The following is an 18,464-nucleotide window of genomic DNA, read 5'->3' as shown; positions in this document are numbered from 1 at the left end:
CTTATTGGTAATTTTGTGTCTCATTTACTTACAACAATTATTTTCATTTATAGAGCATCTTTTAAGGTGTCCTGTGGTTCTTCACAGAAGCATTATCAAAAATATTTCACTGAACCACAAGGAGTTAGTTAGACAGGTAGCCAAAACTGAGATAGGTGTTGCATAGTACTTACAGAAACACACCATACATGACCATGCCAGTGTTTATGCACTGCACAAGCCCCCTTCATCTCACCCTATTGACAGACTTACCTATTCCATTTTTCTTTGTGTATATCCAATGCTATTCACCTGAATTGTGAGTTCCACATTCTCGCCACTCTCTAGATAAAGTAGTTTCTCCTGACCTGGTTGTTGGATTTCTCAAGTACTGGGATACGTTGTAGGTGAGGTCAGGAGAGGTTGGCTAACCATGTTGAATGAGACAGGGAAGGTAACCAAACCTGGGATCTGCCTATTTAGTGGAGTCGAACAGGAATTTCCAAATATTGTTTTTGTACCTATTCAGAAGGAAGTAACACTGACCACTGAGGAAGGCGGTGCATGAGGCTATCAGACAAGATCTGCAATGGTACAAAATGGTGGCCCACCATCATCTTTTCAGAGACCTCCAGGTTATAAAAAAATTGGCATCCAAAATGTTCTAGCATCATACCTTCATCCTAACATCGTCAAGTCAAGTGCAACCAGATACTATTAAGCCAGTGAGTGCACAGCATTTGAACTGAGGAAAAATATAAAAGATGCAGAGAAGTGGTTTTAGGAAAATACAGATGAGAAACTATCAATGGATTGAATGACCTTCTGTGAAACTTGCATTTCTGTAATGTCTTTAATATGCTCGGGATGTTTTGAAGTGTTTTACAACAAAAGAAGCACGTCAAGTGTGGTCATGCCTCTACTTCCTCAGGAGACTAAGGAAATTTGGCATGTCAGCTATGACTCTCACCAGCTTTTACAGATGCACCATAAAAACATTCTTTCTGGTTGTATCACAGCTTGGTATGGGCTCCAGCTCTGTCCAAGACTGCAAGGAACTATGAAAGGATGTGAATGTAGCCCAATTCATCTTGCAAACCAGCCTCCCATCCATTGACTCTGTCTACACTTCCCACTGTTTCGGCAAAGCAGCCAGCATAATTAAGGACCCCGTGCACCCCGGACATTCTCTCTTCCACCATCTATCGGAAAAAAGATACAAAAGTCTGAGGTCACGTACAATTGACTCAGGAACAGCTTCTTCCCTGCTGCCATCAGACTTTTGAATGAACCTACCTTGCATTAAGTTGATCTTTCTCTACACCCTAGCTATAACTGTAACACTACATTCTGCACTCTCTCCTTTCCTTCTCTATGAACATAGACAACTCTTTTGTCTGCATAGCGACCAAGAAACAATACTTTTTACTGTAAATACATGTGACAATAATAAATCCAATCAAATCACTGCTGTAGGAAACCAAGAAGTATCTTTACACACACACATTCTATTTTAGTGACAATCGGCCTAGGACGCCTTCAAAAATAATGACCAGTGATCAGTGATCTTTTATATCTACTTGCAATGGCTGATGGAGTCTTGGTTTAATATCTCATTTTACACCATCTCCATCAATGCAACAGCCTTCTTGTATTGGCCCTCGGTCTTTGTTATGTGCTCAAATCTTTGAAGTGGGATCTGAACCCACATTCTTGTGACTACAGGTAACATTGCTACCCACTAAGGCCCAGTGGACACTGACCAGCCAGGATTTATTTTATCATTTGTGAACCTGCTTGTTTGTAATGTCATCCTTTGTTGGTTATCCAATCAAGTATATCACAGGTTTTGTTTTATTTGTTCATGAGATGTGGACTTTGCTGACTTTACTCATTCCTAATTTCCCTTGAGAAGGTGGTGGTGAACTGCCTTCTTGAACTGCTGCAGTTCAAGTGGTGTAGGTACACCCACAGTGCTGTTAGGGAATTCCAGGATTCTGACCCAGTGACAGTGAAGGAACGGTGATATAATTCTGAGTCAGGATGTGTTGGAGGGAAACTTGTGGATGGCATGTAGCCCTTGTTTTAGGTGGTGAAGATCACAGGTTTGGGAAGTGCTATCAAAGGAATCTCAGCGAGTTGCTGCAGTTCATCTTGTACATGATACGCACTGCTACCGCTGTGGGAGTGACTGTTTAAGGCGTAGCATGGGGTACCAATCAGGTGGATGGTGTTGACCTTCTTGAGTGTTGTTGGAACTGCACTCATCCAGGTGAGTGGAGAGTCTTCCATCACATTCCTGACTTGTGTCTTGTAGATAGTGGATATGTTTTGGGGAGTCAGGAGGTGATTTGCCCACTGCAGAATTCCCAGCCTCTGAACTGCTCTTGTAGCCACAGTAGAAAGGTAAATCATCAGATGAGGTTTATCCACAAAGAGGAAATGATTTGGTATTTCAGATCTCCGAGCATGAATCAAGTATGAGTTTATCTGGAGACTGCTCAAATGTTCGGTGAAGTGGAACATTTAACACAAGTTATTATGAGATGGTCATTAGATGTTTGGAGCATTTAATTCCCAATGAATGTATATTCTTCCAGGAATTTTCCAGCAAGCATCTCCAATGGTTGTTAACATGATGGTAACATTACTTTTTAAAAATATCCAAAGAAAAATTAGAATGAGCGTGGGAGAATTTAACAGGAAATCTCCCACAAAGTGTGATTTGTGTTGCTGGATTTGTTCTGGTATCAAACATGGTTGTGGAAAAAGTTTCATACTATATCCCTACAACAGCCATCAGCTGCTGTTTCTAAGTTCACACGGGTCCAATTAGATCACCAAAGGCCTGGGGATCACCTAGATTCTGTAGGATGATGGTTAATTATATTTAGGTAAGATTGTTAATCTTTCCAGATGCAGTCTGATGTGATCCAACCATAACATCTCTCAGCCAGAGTTGTGTGATTATCAATGCTAAAGATAGCACTCGCTGTGCTTGTAACTGGAGTGTGTTTCCATTTGTTTAAACTATTAAACTGTTACCAAAGACTAAGTGCTGCAAAAATATTATAACTCAGTTTTAATGAAATGAACATTTTTTCCAACCTGTTTCACACTTGCATCTCTGCCCAGTTGCATCAGTTCAGAATGAATATCAAATGTGATGTACAAGCCATGGTTTTTGCTTAATCAAGACATTAAAAGGATAAAGAATTTACATTTGACAGTGAGACCAGGCAAAAAATGGTTCAGCACAGACAAGAAGGGCCAAAGGGCCTGTTTCTGAGCTGTAATAGAACATAGAACATAGAACATTACAGCGCAGAACAGGCCCTTCGGCCCACGATGTTGCGCCGACCAGTTACAAAAACAATGACCCACTAGCCTATACCAATCCCTTTTCGTCCATAAACCTATCCAGAGATCTCTTAAACGCCCCCAAACTAGACGCATCTACAACTGCAGCAGGCAGGGCATTCCAATCCCTCACCACCCGCTGGGTAAAGAACCTACCCCTGACATCCGTCCTGTAGCTACCCCCCCTTAATTTAAAGTCATGCCCCCTCGTGCTAGCTTTCTCCATCCGAGGAAAAAGGCTATCACTATCCACCCTATCTAAACCTCTAATCATCTTATATGTTTCAATAAGATCCCCTCTTAGCCGCCTTCTTCCCAACGAAAACAACCCTAGATCCCTCAGTCTCTCCTCATAGGACCTCCCCACCATACCAGGCAACATCCTAGTAAACCTCCTCTGCACCCTCTCCAACGCCTCCACATCCTTCTTGTAATGCGGGGACCAGAACTGCACACAGTACTCCAAGTGCGGCCGCACTAGAGTAGTGTACAGTTGCAACATTACACTGCGACTCCTAAATTCAATCCCCCTACCAATAAACGCCAAGACACCGTACGCCTTCTTGACAACCTTATCTACTTGATTCCCAACTTTCAGGGATCTATGTACACACACACCTAGATCCCTCTGTTCATCCACACTATTCAAAGTCCTCCCGTTAGCCCTATACTCGACACATCTGTTGCTCCTACCAAAGTGAATTACCTCACACTTCTCCGCATTAAATTCCATCCGCCACCTCTCGGCCCAGCTCTGCAACCTATCTAAGTCTCCCTGCAGACTATGACACCCTTCCTCACAATCTACCACACCTCCAACTTTGGTGTCATCAGCAAATTTACTAATCCACCCAACTATACCCTCATCCAGATCATTAATAAAAATTACAAACAACAGTGGCCCCAAAACAGATCCCTGAGGCACACCACTCGTAACTGCACTCCATGATGAATATTTACCATCCACCACCACCCTCTGTCTCCTATCTGATAGCCAATTCCTGATCCAACTTCCTAGATTACCCACAATCCCATACATCTGCATTTTCTGCAGAAGCCTACCATGGTGAACCTTATCGAACGCCTTACTAAAATCCATGTATACCACGTCAACTGCCTTACCCCCATCCACCTCTTTGGTCACCTTCTCAAAAAACTCAATAAGGTTAGTAAGGCACGACCTACCTGCTACAAAACCATGCTGACTATTTCTAATCAATTCATTACACTCCAAATAACTATAAATCCTATCCCTAATAATTTTTTCTAAGACCTTGCCCACAACAGAAGTAAGGCTCACCGGTCTATAATTCCCGGCAAAGTCTCTGTTCCCCTTCTTAAACAATGGGACAACATTCGCTATCCTCCAATCCTCCGGGACTACACCAGAGACCAATGACGACCTGAAGATCTGAGCCAGAGGCTCTGCAATCACCTCTCTAGCCTCCCAGAGAATCCTAGGGTAGATCCCATCCGGACCAGGGGACTTATCTATTTTCAGCCCCTCAAGAATTTCCAGCACATCCTCTTTATCAACCGTAATACTGTCTATTTTACACCCCTGCAACCCAATGTCCTCCTCAGCTATATTCATGTCCCCCTGCGTGAACACCGAAGAGAAATATTGGTTCAATACTTCTCCAATCTCCTCCGGTTCCACACACAACTTCCCCCTGCTGTCTGTAACTGGCCCTAATCTTGCTACGTAATACCTCCAGGATTCTCCTCATGGCTCCTGATCAGCCGGCTAAAATCTGACTGAAATCGAGGGTAATCCTGGGTAGATACAAAATGGACTTCCCATTGAATTGCCAGCAAAGTTACTAAAGGAAAACAAAAGAACTTCTGGGGAGGGGGGTGCAGGGTGGCACAGTGGTTAGCACGGCTGCCTCACAGTGGCAGAGACCTGGGTTCAATTCCCAGCTTGGGTCACTGTCTATGTGGAGCTTGCACGTTCTTCCCGCGTCTGTGTGGATTTCCTCCGGGTGCTCAGGTTTCCTCCCATAGTCCGAAGATGTGCGGGTTGGGTGAATTGGGCATGCTAAATTGTCCCTTAGTGGCCCAAGATGTGTAGGCTGGGGTTATCAGCCATGGTAAATGTGTGGGGTTATGGGGATAGGGCAGGGGAAGATGGCCTGGGTAAGATACTCTGTTAGAGAGATGGTGCGGACTTGAAGGTCTGAATGGCTTCCTGCACCGGAGGTACTCTATGATTCTAAAGGACCAGATTCTTAAAATCAGAAGAATCGGGCCATGAAGAAGAGACACTTCTTCACACAAGAGTGGTGCAAGGGAGGAACATTCTTCCACAAAAGCAGTAGATGGAAGCTCAATTAATAATTTGGTATCTGAGATAGGTATATTTTTGCTAAGCATTTAGGAACAGTCAGCTGGATGCAGTGAGGATGCAAATCAGCCATCTTCTCACTGAGTGACAGAACAGGTTCAAGGGGATGAATGGCCTCCTTCCACTCCTCTGGTTGTGTAACCTGCAACCAGCTTGACAGGGTTTGGAGTTCTGATTCTAATGGGATATTTATTGGACACACTATAGTAGAGTTTCTGTTAGATGTGCTGCTTTTTTCAGTGCAATTTGGCCAAAATCGACCAAACCAGCTGAAGATTGAGGAATTTGAAGATACATCAAACCAAATCTAGTTTCCATGATCTTTAAAATGGTTTTAAAAAATATAACATAGCGCTGCAAGATAGATCAGCCCACAGAACTGGCTACACCGCCAGATTAAAATAATCAACATGCTGAGTTTTTGCTGATTGCACCCATTTACAATCTGCAAAGAGGCTCTTCAAATTTAGCAATTCTCTCTAAGCAAATGAGTATTATTAGGCACTTTTAAAAAGGTTTTTAAACATTAGGGTGGCACTTGGATGACTGTGCAGAGTTTGCACGTTCTCCCTGTGTCTGTGTGGGTTTCCTCTGGGTGCTCTGCTTTCCTCCCACAGTCCAAAGATGAGCAGGTGAGATGGATTGGCAATGCTAAATTGACCCCTTGTGTCTCAAAATGTGTGCGTTAGATGGAACCAAGTGAGAAAATGCTGGAAAATCTCAGCAGGTCTGGCAGCATCTGTAAGGCGAGAAAAGGGCTGACGTTTCGAGTCCAGATGACCCTTTGTCAAAGCTAAAAGGCATAGAAAGTGACAGATGTTTATATTGCATTTATACTGCAACTATCTCCCACTTTCTATGCCTTTTAGCTTTGACAAAGGGTCATCTGAATTCGAAGCATCAGCTCTTTTCTCTCCTTACAGATGCTGCCAGACCTGCTGAGATTTTCCAGCATTTTCTCTTTTGGTTTCAGATTCCAGCATCCGCAGTGATTTGCTTTTATCCAGTGTGGATTAGATGGATTAGTCATAGCAAATGTGTGGGGTTACAGGGATAGGGTGGGGGAAAGGGTCTGATTAAGATACTCTGTCGGTGTGGACTTTTCTGCACTGTCGGAATTATCAGAATCTATAACTCACTGCTCTGTTTAAAAGTTTTCAGTAGTTTTAAATCAGCTTACTCAGAGATAACTCTTAATTTTGATAATTAACCCATTTACAGCTGCACCAGCTTATAAGAACATAAGAAATAGGAGCAGGAGTAGGCCATCTAGCCCTTCGAGCCTGCCCCGCCACAATAAGATCATGGCTGATCTGTCGTGGCTCAGTTCCACATTCCCGCCCTCTCCCCATAACCCTTAATCCCCTCGCTTATCAAAAACCCATCAACCTGCGTCTTAAAAATATTTGGCGAGGCAGCCTCCACCACTTCAACGGTCAGAGAATTCCAGCGATTCACCACCCTTTGAGTGAAGAAGTTCCTCCTCAACTCTGTTCTAAACCGCCCCCCCTTTATCTAGAGGCTGTGCCCCCTAGTCCTACTGTCCTTTCTGAGCGGGAAGAGTCTCTCCACCTCTATCAATCTTCTGAACTACATCAAGGTTTTTTTTGTTAACATCTGGAGGAATAAACAATCACATTCTATTACACTCCCCCACTAAAATGGCTCATGGAAGATTTTATGTTTGCGATTACACAAGATGTTTGGGCAGAACCATGACATCATATCAAATTTGAACAGATATTCACATGTAATTTACACCGAGATTGCTCCCTGTGCCCAGGATGGAGATTCTAATCCCACCGTCTTGGAGATAACATTATAGATGGAGAGCTGCAGGGACAGAAACACACTGATAAATTGGTAATTATTAGAGATCTTGCACTTCCTGGAGGAGTCACAAATCCTGTAACACTTTCTCTGTCACAACCTTTTCGCTACTGGACCAATTACTAAGATTGTAAGCAGGGAAAGGCCATTCAGTCTTTCAGGGGAGGCAGTGGCCGAGTGGTATTATCAATAGACTATTAATCCAGGAACTCAGCTCTCATTCTGGGGACCTGGGTTCAAATCCCATCATGGCAGATGGTGGAATTTGAATTCAACAAAAAAAGTCCGGAATTAAGAATCTACTGATGACCATGCAACCATTGTCGATTGTTGGGAAAAACCCATCTGGTTCACTAATGTCCTACAGGGAAGGAAATCTGCCATCCTTACCCGGTCCAGCATGCATGTGATTCCAGAGCCACAGTAATGTGGTTGACTCTCAACTGCCCTCTGAAATGCTTTAGCCAATGGCAACTAGGCTGGGCAATAAATGCTGGCCAGCCAGGGATGCTCAGGTTCCAAAGATGAATAAAAAAAAAAGTCCCTCAGATCTGCTCTGCATTTCAGCAAGATCATGGCTAATCTGACTGTGGCCTTAACTCCACTTTCCTGTCAGCACTCCTTGCGCTTCCTATGAAATCAAAAATCTGTCAAACTTGAATATATCCATTACCTAGCCTCCATTGATCTCCAGGGAAAATTTCAAACACAAATCACCCTCAGAAAAAAGAAATCCCCCTTATTCTCAGTCTTAAAAGGGAGACTCCTTATTTTTAAGATATTGCAGATGCGGGAATCTGAAACAAAAGCAGAAAATGCTGGAAAATCTCAGCACATCTGACAGCATAGTGGGGGAGAATGCAGCCAACATTTTGAGTCTACATGACCCTTTGTCAGAGCTGTTGAAGCTCTTTACAGCCAGCGAGATGCCCGGCCTTCCTTCACCCGGTCAGCCTTTGAGAACTTTTTGGACTGCACTTTGGCATCTCTCCATCTCTAACCTTACTGTCACAGGTAGCTTCCAGCAGAAGCAAAGGACCCCTGATGAAGGAGGTCATTGCAGCCTCTCCACCTCATCGAGGTGGGCAATTAACCAAGGGTCACTTCTGATAATGGTAAATGGTTATAAGGAAAGAAGCTTCTGTTTATCTTTAATGGGGCTACATCTTTAACCGTTTAACCAGTGTGTTGACCTCTGTGCATTGGGAGGTGGGCCTGAGTAAACACTGGGGAGTTCACTTTTACCGGAGATTATGATCAGAAACAGGGGCTTTGGACCATCAAAACAGAAGCAGAATGATGTAAATGTGAAATAAAAAGGAACAGTAAGTACTCAGTGCCTCTGGTGGATTGTCCTCTGCTGTATTGGTTTAAATGCTGTCAGCTCTCTGACCTTCCCCAGGCCTGAGGGAGCTGACTGCCCGGATCCCTCTGCACTTGCCGTGTGCCCCCCACCCCACTCTGTGCCTCCCCACACTCTGCCCCCCTCCTTGCCTCTCCCCGCTCTCATGGTATCCTACAGGGCAGAAGGATGCCATTTGGCCCATTGAATCTGTACTGACCACAATCCCACCCAGGCCCTATTCCCATACCCGAGCGAGTCCCCCTGACACTGAGGGGTAATTTACCCTGACCAATCCACCTAACCCGCACAGCTTTGGACATCTTGTGTGTCCTCACTCTCACTCCCTGCCGGTCACTCTCCCTGATGGTCACTCTCCCTGCTGGTCACTCTCCCTGATGGTCACTCTTCCTGCCGGTCACTCTCCCTGATGGTCACTCTCCCTGCCGGTCACTCTCCCTGATGGTCACTCTCCCTGCCGATCACTCTCCCTGATGGTCACTCTCCCTGCCAGTCACTCTCCCTGATGGTCACTCTTCCTGCCGGTCACTCTTCCTGCCAGTCACTCTTCCTGCCGGTCACTCTCCTTGATGGTCACTCTTCCTGCCGGTCACTCTCCCTGATGGTCACTCTCCCTGCCGGTCACTCTCCCTGATGGTCACTCTCCCTGCCGGTCACTCTCCTTGATGGTCACTCTTCCTGCCGGTCACTCTCCCTGATGGTCACTCTCCCTGCCGGTCACTCTCCCTGATGGTCACTCTCCCTGCCAGTCACTCTCCCTGATGGTCACTCTTCCTGCCGGTCACTCTCCCTGATGGTCACTCTCCCTGCCGGTCACTCTCCCTGATGGTCACTCTCCCTGCCGGTCACTCTCCCTGATGGTCACTCTCCCTGCCGGTCACTCTCCCTGCCGGTCACTCTCCCTGATGGTCACTCTCCCTGCCTGTCACTCTCCTTGATGGTCACTCTTCCTGCCGGTCACTCTCCCTGATGGTCACTCTCCCTGCCGGTCACTCTCCCTGATGGTCACTCTCCCTGCCGGTCACTCTCCCTGATGGTCACTCTCCCTGCCGGTCACTCTCCCTGATGGTCACTCTCCCTGCCGGTCACTCTCCCTGATGGTCACTCTCCCTGCCGGTCACTCTCCCTGCCGGTCACTCTCCCTGCCGATCACTCTCCCTGATGGTCACTCTCCCTGCCGGTCACTCTCCCTGATGGTCACTCTCCCTGCCGGTCACTCTCCCTGCCGGTCACTCTCCCTGATGGTCACTCTCCCTGATGGTCACTCTCCCTGATGGTCACTCTCCCTGCCGATCACTCTCCCTGATGGTCACTCTTCCTGCCTGTCACTCTCCCTGATGGTCACTCTCCCTGCCGGTCACTCTTCCTGCCGGTCACTCTCCCTGATGGTCACTCTCTCTCTTACTGACCACGACTTCTAACGGATTCAGGACCCTACCCCTAGCTCCGCCCACTCTCGGGGTTGTCCTCCCCGCCCCTGCCGCTCGCTTCCTTTCCGGGTCAGGGGTCAGGCGCTGCTTCCGGTGGGCGGGATGGACGCGGATGGGCTCCCGCTGGTGGGATCCGGGATCGACCTGACCCGGGTGAGGGGGGGCCGGGGAGAGAGGGGGGGGGCTAGGCCAGGGGGGAGCCCGGGGAGAGGGGGGACCGGGGTGAGACAGACACGGGCTCGGGGGGAGATTCTGGGTCCCGGGTGGAAGCCGCGGGGCCGGGGGCAGATCCCCCCCCCCAACTTCTCCCTCTTTCCCCTCCCCCCACTCTTCCCCCCCCACCCCTCTTTCCCCCCACCCCCTCTTTCCCCCCCCTTTCCCCTCCCCCCACTCTTCCCCCCCCCCACCCCCCCTTCCCCCCCCCCCCGGTTGTGTGTTGTTTGGACGCTGTTGTTAACGGCAATAGCTTTAAATATTAACCCATCATCTTAAACTTCAACCTAAACCCACAAATCTAAACACCCCCCCCACACAAATCTAACCCCCCCCACAAATCTAAACCCCCCCACACACAAATCTAAACACCCCCCCCCACACACAAATCTAACCCCCCCCACAAATCTAAACCCCCCCCACAAATCTAAACACCCCCCCCACACAAATCTAACCCCCCCCCACAAATCTAAACCCCCCCACAAATCTAAACACCCCCCCACACAAATCTAAACACCCCCCCCCCACAAATCTAAACACCCCCCCCACACAAATCTAAACACCGCCCCCCCCCCCCCAAATCTAATCTGTTTCTCTAAGGTTTGATCTCAACCTCTAACTTTAACCCTGAATCTCGAACCCCCCAACCCCCCTTGTCCTCTAAACACCCCCCACTCCCCACCCCGTCCTTTAAATTCCACCCCACCCCACCCCCGTCCTCTAAACCCTAATCTTAACTCCTAATCAGTAGGGTGCCACGGTGGTTAACACTGCTGCCTCACTATGCCAGGGACCCAGGTTTGATTCCTAGCTTGGGTCAGTGTCTGTGTGGAGTTTGCACGTTCTCCCTGTGTCTGCATGGGTTTCCTCAGGGTACTCTGGTTTCCTCCCACCGTCTGAAAGGTGTGCTGGTTAGGGTGCATTGCCCGAACAAGCACTGGAGTGTGGTGATTAGGAGATTTTCACAGTAACTTCGTTACAGTGTGAATGTAAGCCTACTTGTGACACTAATAAATAAAAGTAAAAGACTTAAACTTAGCTTAAACCTTCTATATCCTAGTATTCTAAATGTAGCCACTTTACCCTGCCCCCAAACATGAATTACTTGTCTTAATCCCTAAACCCCAGCATTAATCCAATAACCTCTAGCCCTTAAAATTAACCTCTAACCCTGGTCACTAATCCTATGCCATCAATCTCTAGCCTCTAAACTAAAACTTCAGCTGCAAGTACAAATCTTAAACTGCAGTGCTATGACAAATTGATAATACTGGTTGGTATTCAGTTGCTATCAGTTATCTCACCAGTATTTTTCAGAGTGGGTTTTTTATTTTTTTTTAGGTGTGTGTGTTTATTTGCTGCTCGCTGACTGCACTTCTGGAATTTCCCCAGTGTTCCTCCTTCCTTTTGAATGATACTGTTCAGTGCAAGGTTTCTTTTGGTGCATTACCCAGTGTTCCTCCCTGATTTGGCTTTCAACAGTTAGCATAATGTAAAATTAATCTGGGGTTTTTCACTGCAGGTTCCAGCCATCCAGCAGAAGCGGACGGTCGCGTTTCTCAACCAGTTTATTGCACATACTGTCCGGTTTTTGAATCGATTTTCAACAGTTTGTGAAGAGGTAATTATAAAACCTGTTCTGTTTTTCTCCTGGTAGATTGACCCACTCGATAGATGCTTTCCTTGTCTGCTGTCTAGTTTATAATTTGCTTATTATAGAGAATGGTGTATACTTGGATGATGTTTCCGTTTTCACTGTTGTTTGAATTACATACTCGGCAAATTAATTTAATTTCTTTCGATGTTCAGGCGACTCCTTGTGGCTCAAACGAGAAAACTTTATTAAACCTATACGCATGAGCTATGGATCTGACAGAACCTAATCCCAGGTATCTTTCTCCCTGGCACGCCCTTGCTATCAATTGGCTCGGCTTCCCACACAGCTACTCCGTAGGGTCCGGCTCTTTACCTCTTACAGGGGCCACATTACCACACTCTCCAACCTGCCTGCCACAAATGCATCTGTCCATAACGGTATCGGTAGGTATGACCAAAGCACAGTCCTTCTGGGGATAAAGTCCTGACCTCAGATTAAGGATACCCTTGATCATGTTGTGTGGCACTATGGCTATGCTAAATGATAGACTTTGAACAAACCTAGCAACTCCAGATTGGGCAACCATAAGGCACTGTGGGCCATCAGCAGAGATTGTTCTCAACCACAACCTGTACCTTCTTGGCCTGGCCTATCCATTTCATCATTTTGTTCATCCATCATCGTCAATGAGGACCCTGACACCATCATCCATTTTGAGGCTGGATGTCGTGTGGCTGAAGATAACTGATCAGGCCAATTCAAGTTTCACAGGTACACAGGAGGGAGTGAGTACCATGGCGCTGTACACCTTCAGTTTTGTTGCTGGGCTGATTCCTTGAAGTTCCCATACAGTGGAGCACGGTCTACCAAAAGCAGAACTTGCCTTTGCTATTTCTGCAGTTAACTTCTGTATCAGTAGTCACTGCTTGGGAGAGGGTGCTGCCAAGATAAGTGAACTGGTCCACTGCCTATAGTTTCTGGTCTTTGATTGTGATTATGGGTCCTGTGTACGGTGCATGAGGAGCAGGCTGGTGCATGACTTCGGTCTTTTTAATGTCGATGGTGAGTCCAAAGTTGTCACAAGCCGTGGAAAATTTGTCCATACTGACTCGCATCTCTAGCTCTGAGTCAGTATCCAGGGCGCAGTCATCGGCAAAAAGGAAATCTCTCAGAACAGTCTCCTTCACTTTGTAATAGCTTGAAGTCTCCTCAGGTTGAAGAGCTTCCCATCCACTGTACTTGAGGCTGATTCCAGCAACACTGCCCTGGAAGGCATCATTCAGCATGGCAGTAAACATCATGCTGAACAGTGTGGATGTGAGCACACAGCCCTGTTTGACGTCATTGGTGACTGGGAATGCCTCAGAAGATTCTCTCCCATCCAGTACTCTGGCCATCATGGAACTGGCGTACCATCTGAATGAATTGGGGGGGCAGCCGAACTTTGACATGATCCTCCACAGGCCTTGTCGGCTGACAAGTTTTCGCAAGGTCAACAAATGCTTGGAATTCTGCTCCTGACACTTCTGAAGTTGACACGCAGCAAAAATCATGTCAGTAGTCCTGCGACCTTTGTGGAAGCCACACTGTGACTCTGGAAGCAGGCCTAGCTCCAGATGAGTGACCAGACGATTTAGCAGGACTCTTGTGAGGGTTTTTCCTGTGATGGAGAACAGCGAGATTCCTTGGTGGTTTCACCATTACCAGGAGATGGTCCCCGGATTCAATGGACAATGTAGGAGGGTGTGCCAGTAGCAGCATCAGGCACACCTAAAAGTAAGATGTAAACCTGGTAAAGTTACAACATCGGACTCCTATGCGCCAGACAACAGAAGTAGCATGTAATAGGTTAATCTGATCCATTGGTATTGGCATTGCTTAGCTCCAAGCTCTGCAAACTTGCCATGTCCAGTTGTGTATAGTTAAAGTTTATTTATTAATCACAAGTAAGGCTTGCATTAACACTGCAATGGAGTTACTGTGAAATTCCCCCAGTTGCCACACTTTGGCACCTGTTTGGGTCAATGCACCTATTCAGCACGTCTTTCAGAATGTGGGAGGAAACCCATGCAGACATGGGGAGAATGTGCAAACTCCACACAAACAATGACCCAAGCCAGGAAGCGAACCCAGTGGTGGACAATTAAATAACTCTGTGGTGGAGGTTCCAGAATATCCCCATCCACAATGATGGAGAAGCCCAGCACATTAATACAAAAGACTGAGACATTCATAACAATCTTCAGCCAGAAGTGCTGAGTGGATGGTTCCCAGCATCTTCAGCCAATTTACTTCATTCCATCTGGTATCAAGAAATGACTGAAGGTTCTAGAGACTGCAATGACAACGAGCCCTGCCAGTATTCCAGCCGAACATCTGTGCTCCAGAACTTTGGGGAGCACGGTGGCACAGCGATTAACATTGCTGCCTCATAGTGCCAGGGACTGTGGTCACTGTCAGTGTGGAGTTTGCATGTTCTCTCCCGTGTCTGCGTGGGTTTCCTCCCCACACAGCCCAAAGATATGCTGGTTAGGTGGATAGGCCATGGTAAATTGTCTCTTTGTGTCAAGGGGACTGGCATGAGGTTATGGGGTTAGCAGCTGGGTGGGATTGTGGTTGGTGCAGACCTGATGGGCCAGATTGCCTCCTTCTGTGTTGTAGGATTCTATGATTCTAACTTGAGGCGCCCCTTGCCAAGCTGTTCCAGTACAGTTACGACACTGGCAATCTACCCTGCAAAGTGGAAAATTCCTGGGGTAGGTCCTGTCTGCGAGAAGCAGGACAAATCCAACCTGGTCAATTACTGCACATCAGTCTTCTCTCAATCATCAGTAAAATAATGGAAGACGTCATCAACGACCCACTAAGCACTTGCTTAGCAATAACCTGCTCACTGATGCTCAGTTTGAGTTCCTGAGCTCATTTACAGCCTGGTGGGTGGCATAGTGATTAGCACTGCTGCCTCGCAGCACTTGGACCTGGGTTCAATTCTGGCTCTGGCTGACACCGTGGAGTTTGCACATTCTCCCCGTGTCCATATGGGTTTCATCCAGGCGCTCTGGTTTCCTCCCGCAGTGCAAGGGTGTGCAAATTAGGTGGATTGGCCATGATAGATACATCGGGTTGCAGTGGTGGGATGGAGAGGAGGGCCTGGATGTGATGCAGTTTCGAAGAGTCAGTGCGGATTCAATGGGTTGGATGACCTCTTTCTGCACTGTAGGGATTCTGTGGTTCAAATGTGGACAAAAGAGCTAAACCCGAGGTGAGGTGACTACTCTTGACATCAGGGCAGCATTTGACCAAGGGTGGCATCAGGGAATCTCAGTATAACTGAAGCCAATGGGAATTAGGGGAAAAACCTGCCACATACCTCGCTGAAAGGCAACACGGTGACACAGTCAGCACTGCTGCCTCAGCGCTAGAGACCTGGGTTCAATTCCAGCCTTGACTGACTATCTCTGGAGTTTGCACATTCTTGCCATGTCTTCATGGGTTTCCTCTGGGTGCTCCTGTTTCCTCAGTCCAAAATGTGTAGGTTAGGTGGATTGGCCATGGTAAATTGCCCCTTAATGGTCCAATATGTATAGGCTAGGGGCATTCACGGGGTAAATACATGGGGTTATTGGAAAGTGCCTGGTAAGAGTCTCTGTCAGAGTCGGCGCAGACTCAATGGCAAAATGACCTCCTTCACTGTAGGGGTTCTATTAAAGGAAGATAGTTGTTGTGGTTGGAGGTCAGTCAACTCACTTCTAGACCATTACTGCAGGAGTCCCTCAGGTGCTGTCCTAGACCCAACCATCTTCAGCCGCTTCATCTCAGACTTTTCTTCCATCATAAGGTCAGAAGTGGGGATGTTTGCTTTTAATACCATCCACAGATACTGAAGCACTCCATACTCAGATGCAGCAAGACTTGGACAATATCCAGGTTTAGGCTGACCAGTGGCAAGTAACATTTTGCCCGGCAATGACCATCTCCAACAAGAGAATCTAACCATCGCTCCTTGACATTCAATCACATTCCATCACTCAGTCCCCCATTATCAATTTCCTAGGGGGTTGCCTTTGACCAAAAGCTGAACTGGACCAACCCATATAAATACTCTGGCTACAAATGAGGGTTAAAGGCTGGGAATCCTATGGTGTGTAACTTGCTTCTTGTTTCGCCAAAGCCAGCCTACCATTTGCAAGGCACAAGTTAGAAGTGTGATGGATAAGCTCCACTTGCTTGGATGAGTGCAGATCCAACAACACAAGAATTTCAACAGCACCCAGAACAAAGCAGCCTACTTCCACAAATATTTGCTTCCTCCACCACTGAGACATAGTGGCAGCAATGTGTACCATCTACAAGATACACTGCAGGAACTAAAACTCCCTCGGCAGCACCTTCCAAACCCACAATCACTACCAACTAGAAGGACAAGGGCTGTAGATACATGGGAGAACTATCATCTGCAAATTCCCTCCGAGACTCTTCACCCCAAATTTAACATATGTATACTAAATCATTCCTTCACTGTCCCTGGGTCAAAATCCTGGAACTCTCTTCCTCACTGCACTGTGGGTGTGCTTACACCACGTAAACTACAATGGTTTAAGAAGGGAGCTTGTCGCTACCTTCTCAAAAGTAATTAGGGATGGGCAATAAATGTTACCCTCGCCAGCGATGCCCGTGAATACATTTTTAAAATATATTTCATGAGAATGGGGAGTTTCCGTTGTTCTCAGCAAAAGCTCAATCTCTTTCCTCTCTGTGCTCCCCCGGCCCAGCAGATTAGCTGGACATTCCTCACTTGGTTGTTTGCTTGGGTACCACTGTATTGCTCTACTGACCATACGCCAGTCATTGTACTTCAAAACTAATTCATTGCCTGTACAAACCATGAGATGTCTGAGAGACATGATGTGTTATATCAACGTCAGTGTATTTTTGTTCATAAAGTAAAACCCACTGCATCTTCCCCTTTTTCGCAAGTTTCCATTTATCAGCAGAGTTTGTTTCCACTCTTGCAGAAACTGGCCAGCCTTTCTCTACGCATCCAGCAAATTGAAACAACACTCAACATTCTGGAGGCAAAGGTGAGCAGAGTTTGTTTTTATAGCTGGGAAGTGTCTCAGTAAATCACGCCATGTGCCATGTAACTGATGCATCACCAGTGTATAATGAAAGCAGATGTACTTGTATAAATCACGTGTCCTTTCTGCCACTATGGTTGGGTGTGAATGTACAAGAGCAGTAACAGATTTGCGGATGAAGACTGTATGCACATGCAGCAAAATCACTTGCTGTTTGAGATATCAAAATTGCTCCGTAATTTTGTAAATATTTTGGGAAGTAGTTTCAAATTTATTTGACATTTCCAGTTGCTTTTTTTTAAAACTTCCTGAGATGTGAGCACCTCCAGCAAGGCAAACATTTATTGTTCATCACTAATTGCCCTTGAGAAGGTGGTGGTGAGCTGCCTGTTTGAACTGCTGCAGTCCCTGTTGTACAGGTACACCCACAGTGCTGAGGAATTCCAGGATTTTGACCCAGCGACAGTGAAGGAACGGTGATATATTTCAAAGTCAGGATGGTGAATGACTTGAGTGGGAACTTGCAGGTGGTGACGTTACTTTACATCGGCTGCTCTTCTTCTAGGTGGTAGAGGTCATAAGTTTGGAAGGTGTGGCTCACAGGTAATTCAGAGGAGGTTACGTTCCCATGTGCCTACTGCCCTGGTATTCTAGGCTTGGCAAGTGTAAATAAAGAAGCTTTAATAAGCTATTGCAGTGCATCTTGTAAATGACACACATGATGCACTGGTAATTACTAAGGTTAATTATCAATTTTCTCATTTTTATCATGTTTTTCATATCTCATATTTGCTATTTTACAGTCTATAGTCTGATTTATTATTCACTAAATTAGATTTTTGTAATCGTTCAGTGTCTGCTCTGTTCCTGTTTATTTCTGGTGACATTTGTGTATTGTCAGGTTTCGGAATTGTAAGCTTTCATTTAGAACATAGAACATTACAGCGCAGAACAGGCCCTTCGACCCACGATGTTGCGCCGACCAGTTAAAAAACAATGACCCACTAACCTAAACCAATCCCTTTTCGTCCATAAACCTATCCACGGATCTCTTAAACGCCCCCAAACTAGGCGCATTTACAACTGCAGCTGGCAGGGCATTCCAATCCCTCACCACCCTCTGGGTAAAGAACCTACCCCTGACATCCGTCCTATAACTACACTCCCTTAATTTAAAGCCATGCCCCCTCGTGCTAGCTTTCTCCATCCGAGGAAAAAGGCTATCACTGTCCACCCTATCTAAACCTCTAATCATCTTATATGTTTC

The 18,464-nt window shown here is 46.4% G+C and overlaps 1 protein-coding gene across 1 annotated transcript in view; it reads left to right on the top strand.

Moving 5' to 3' along the window:
* Positions 1-10,389: 10,389 nt before the first annotated feature.
* The window catches only part of washc3 (WASH complex subunit 3), a 33,887-nt gene continuing 25,812 nt past the window's right edge, over positions 10,390-18,464 (top strand). Inside the window, exons 1-3 of the mRNA XM_080191419.1 lie at positions 10,390-10,462; positions 12,045-12,143; positions 17,135-17,200. Of these exons, the coding sequence (XP_080047545.1) occupies positions 10,412-10,462; positions 12,045-12,143; positions 17,135-17,200 (216 nt within the window). The 5' untranslated portion in view covers positions 10,390-10,411. The remainder of the gene's footprint in view (positions 10,463-12,044; positions 12,144-17,134; positions 17,201-18,464) is intronic.

The sequence above is a fragment of the Carcharhinus amblyrhynchos genome, chromosome 6, assembly GCF_965287045.1.
Source record: "Carcharhinus amblyrhynchos chromosome 6, sCarAmb.v2.hapA, whole genome shotgun sequence".
Taxonomy (NCBI): Eukaryota; Metazoa; Chordata; class Chondrichthyes; order Carcharhiniformes; family Carcharhinidae; genus Carcharhinus; species Carcharhinus amblyrhynchos.
Note: the sequence above shows the minus strand (reverse complement) of the source record. Positions and strands in the feature narration are given on the sequence as shown.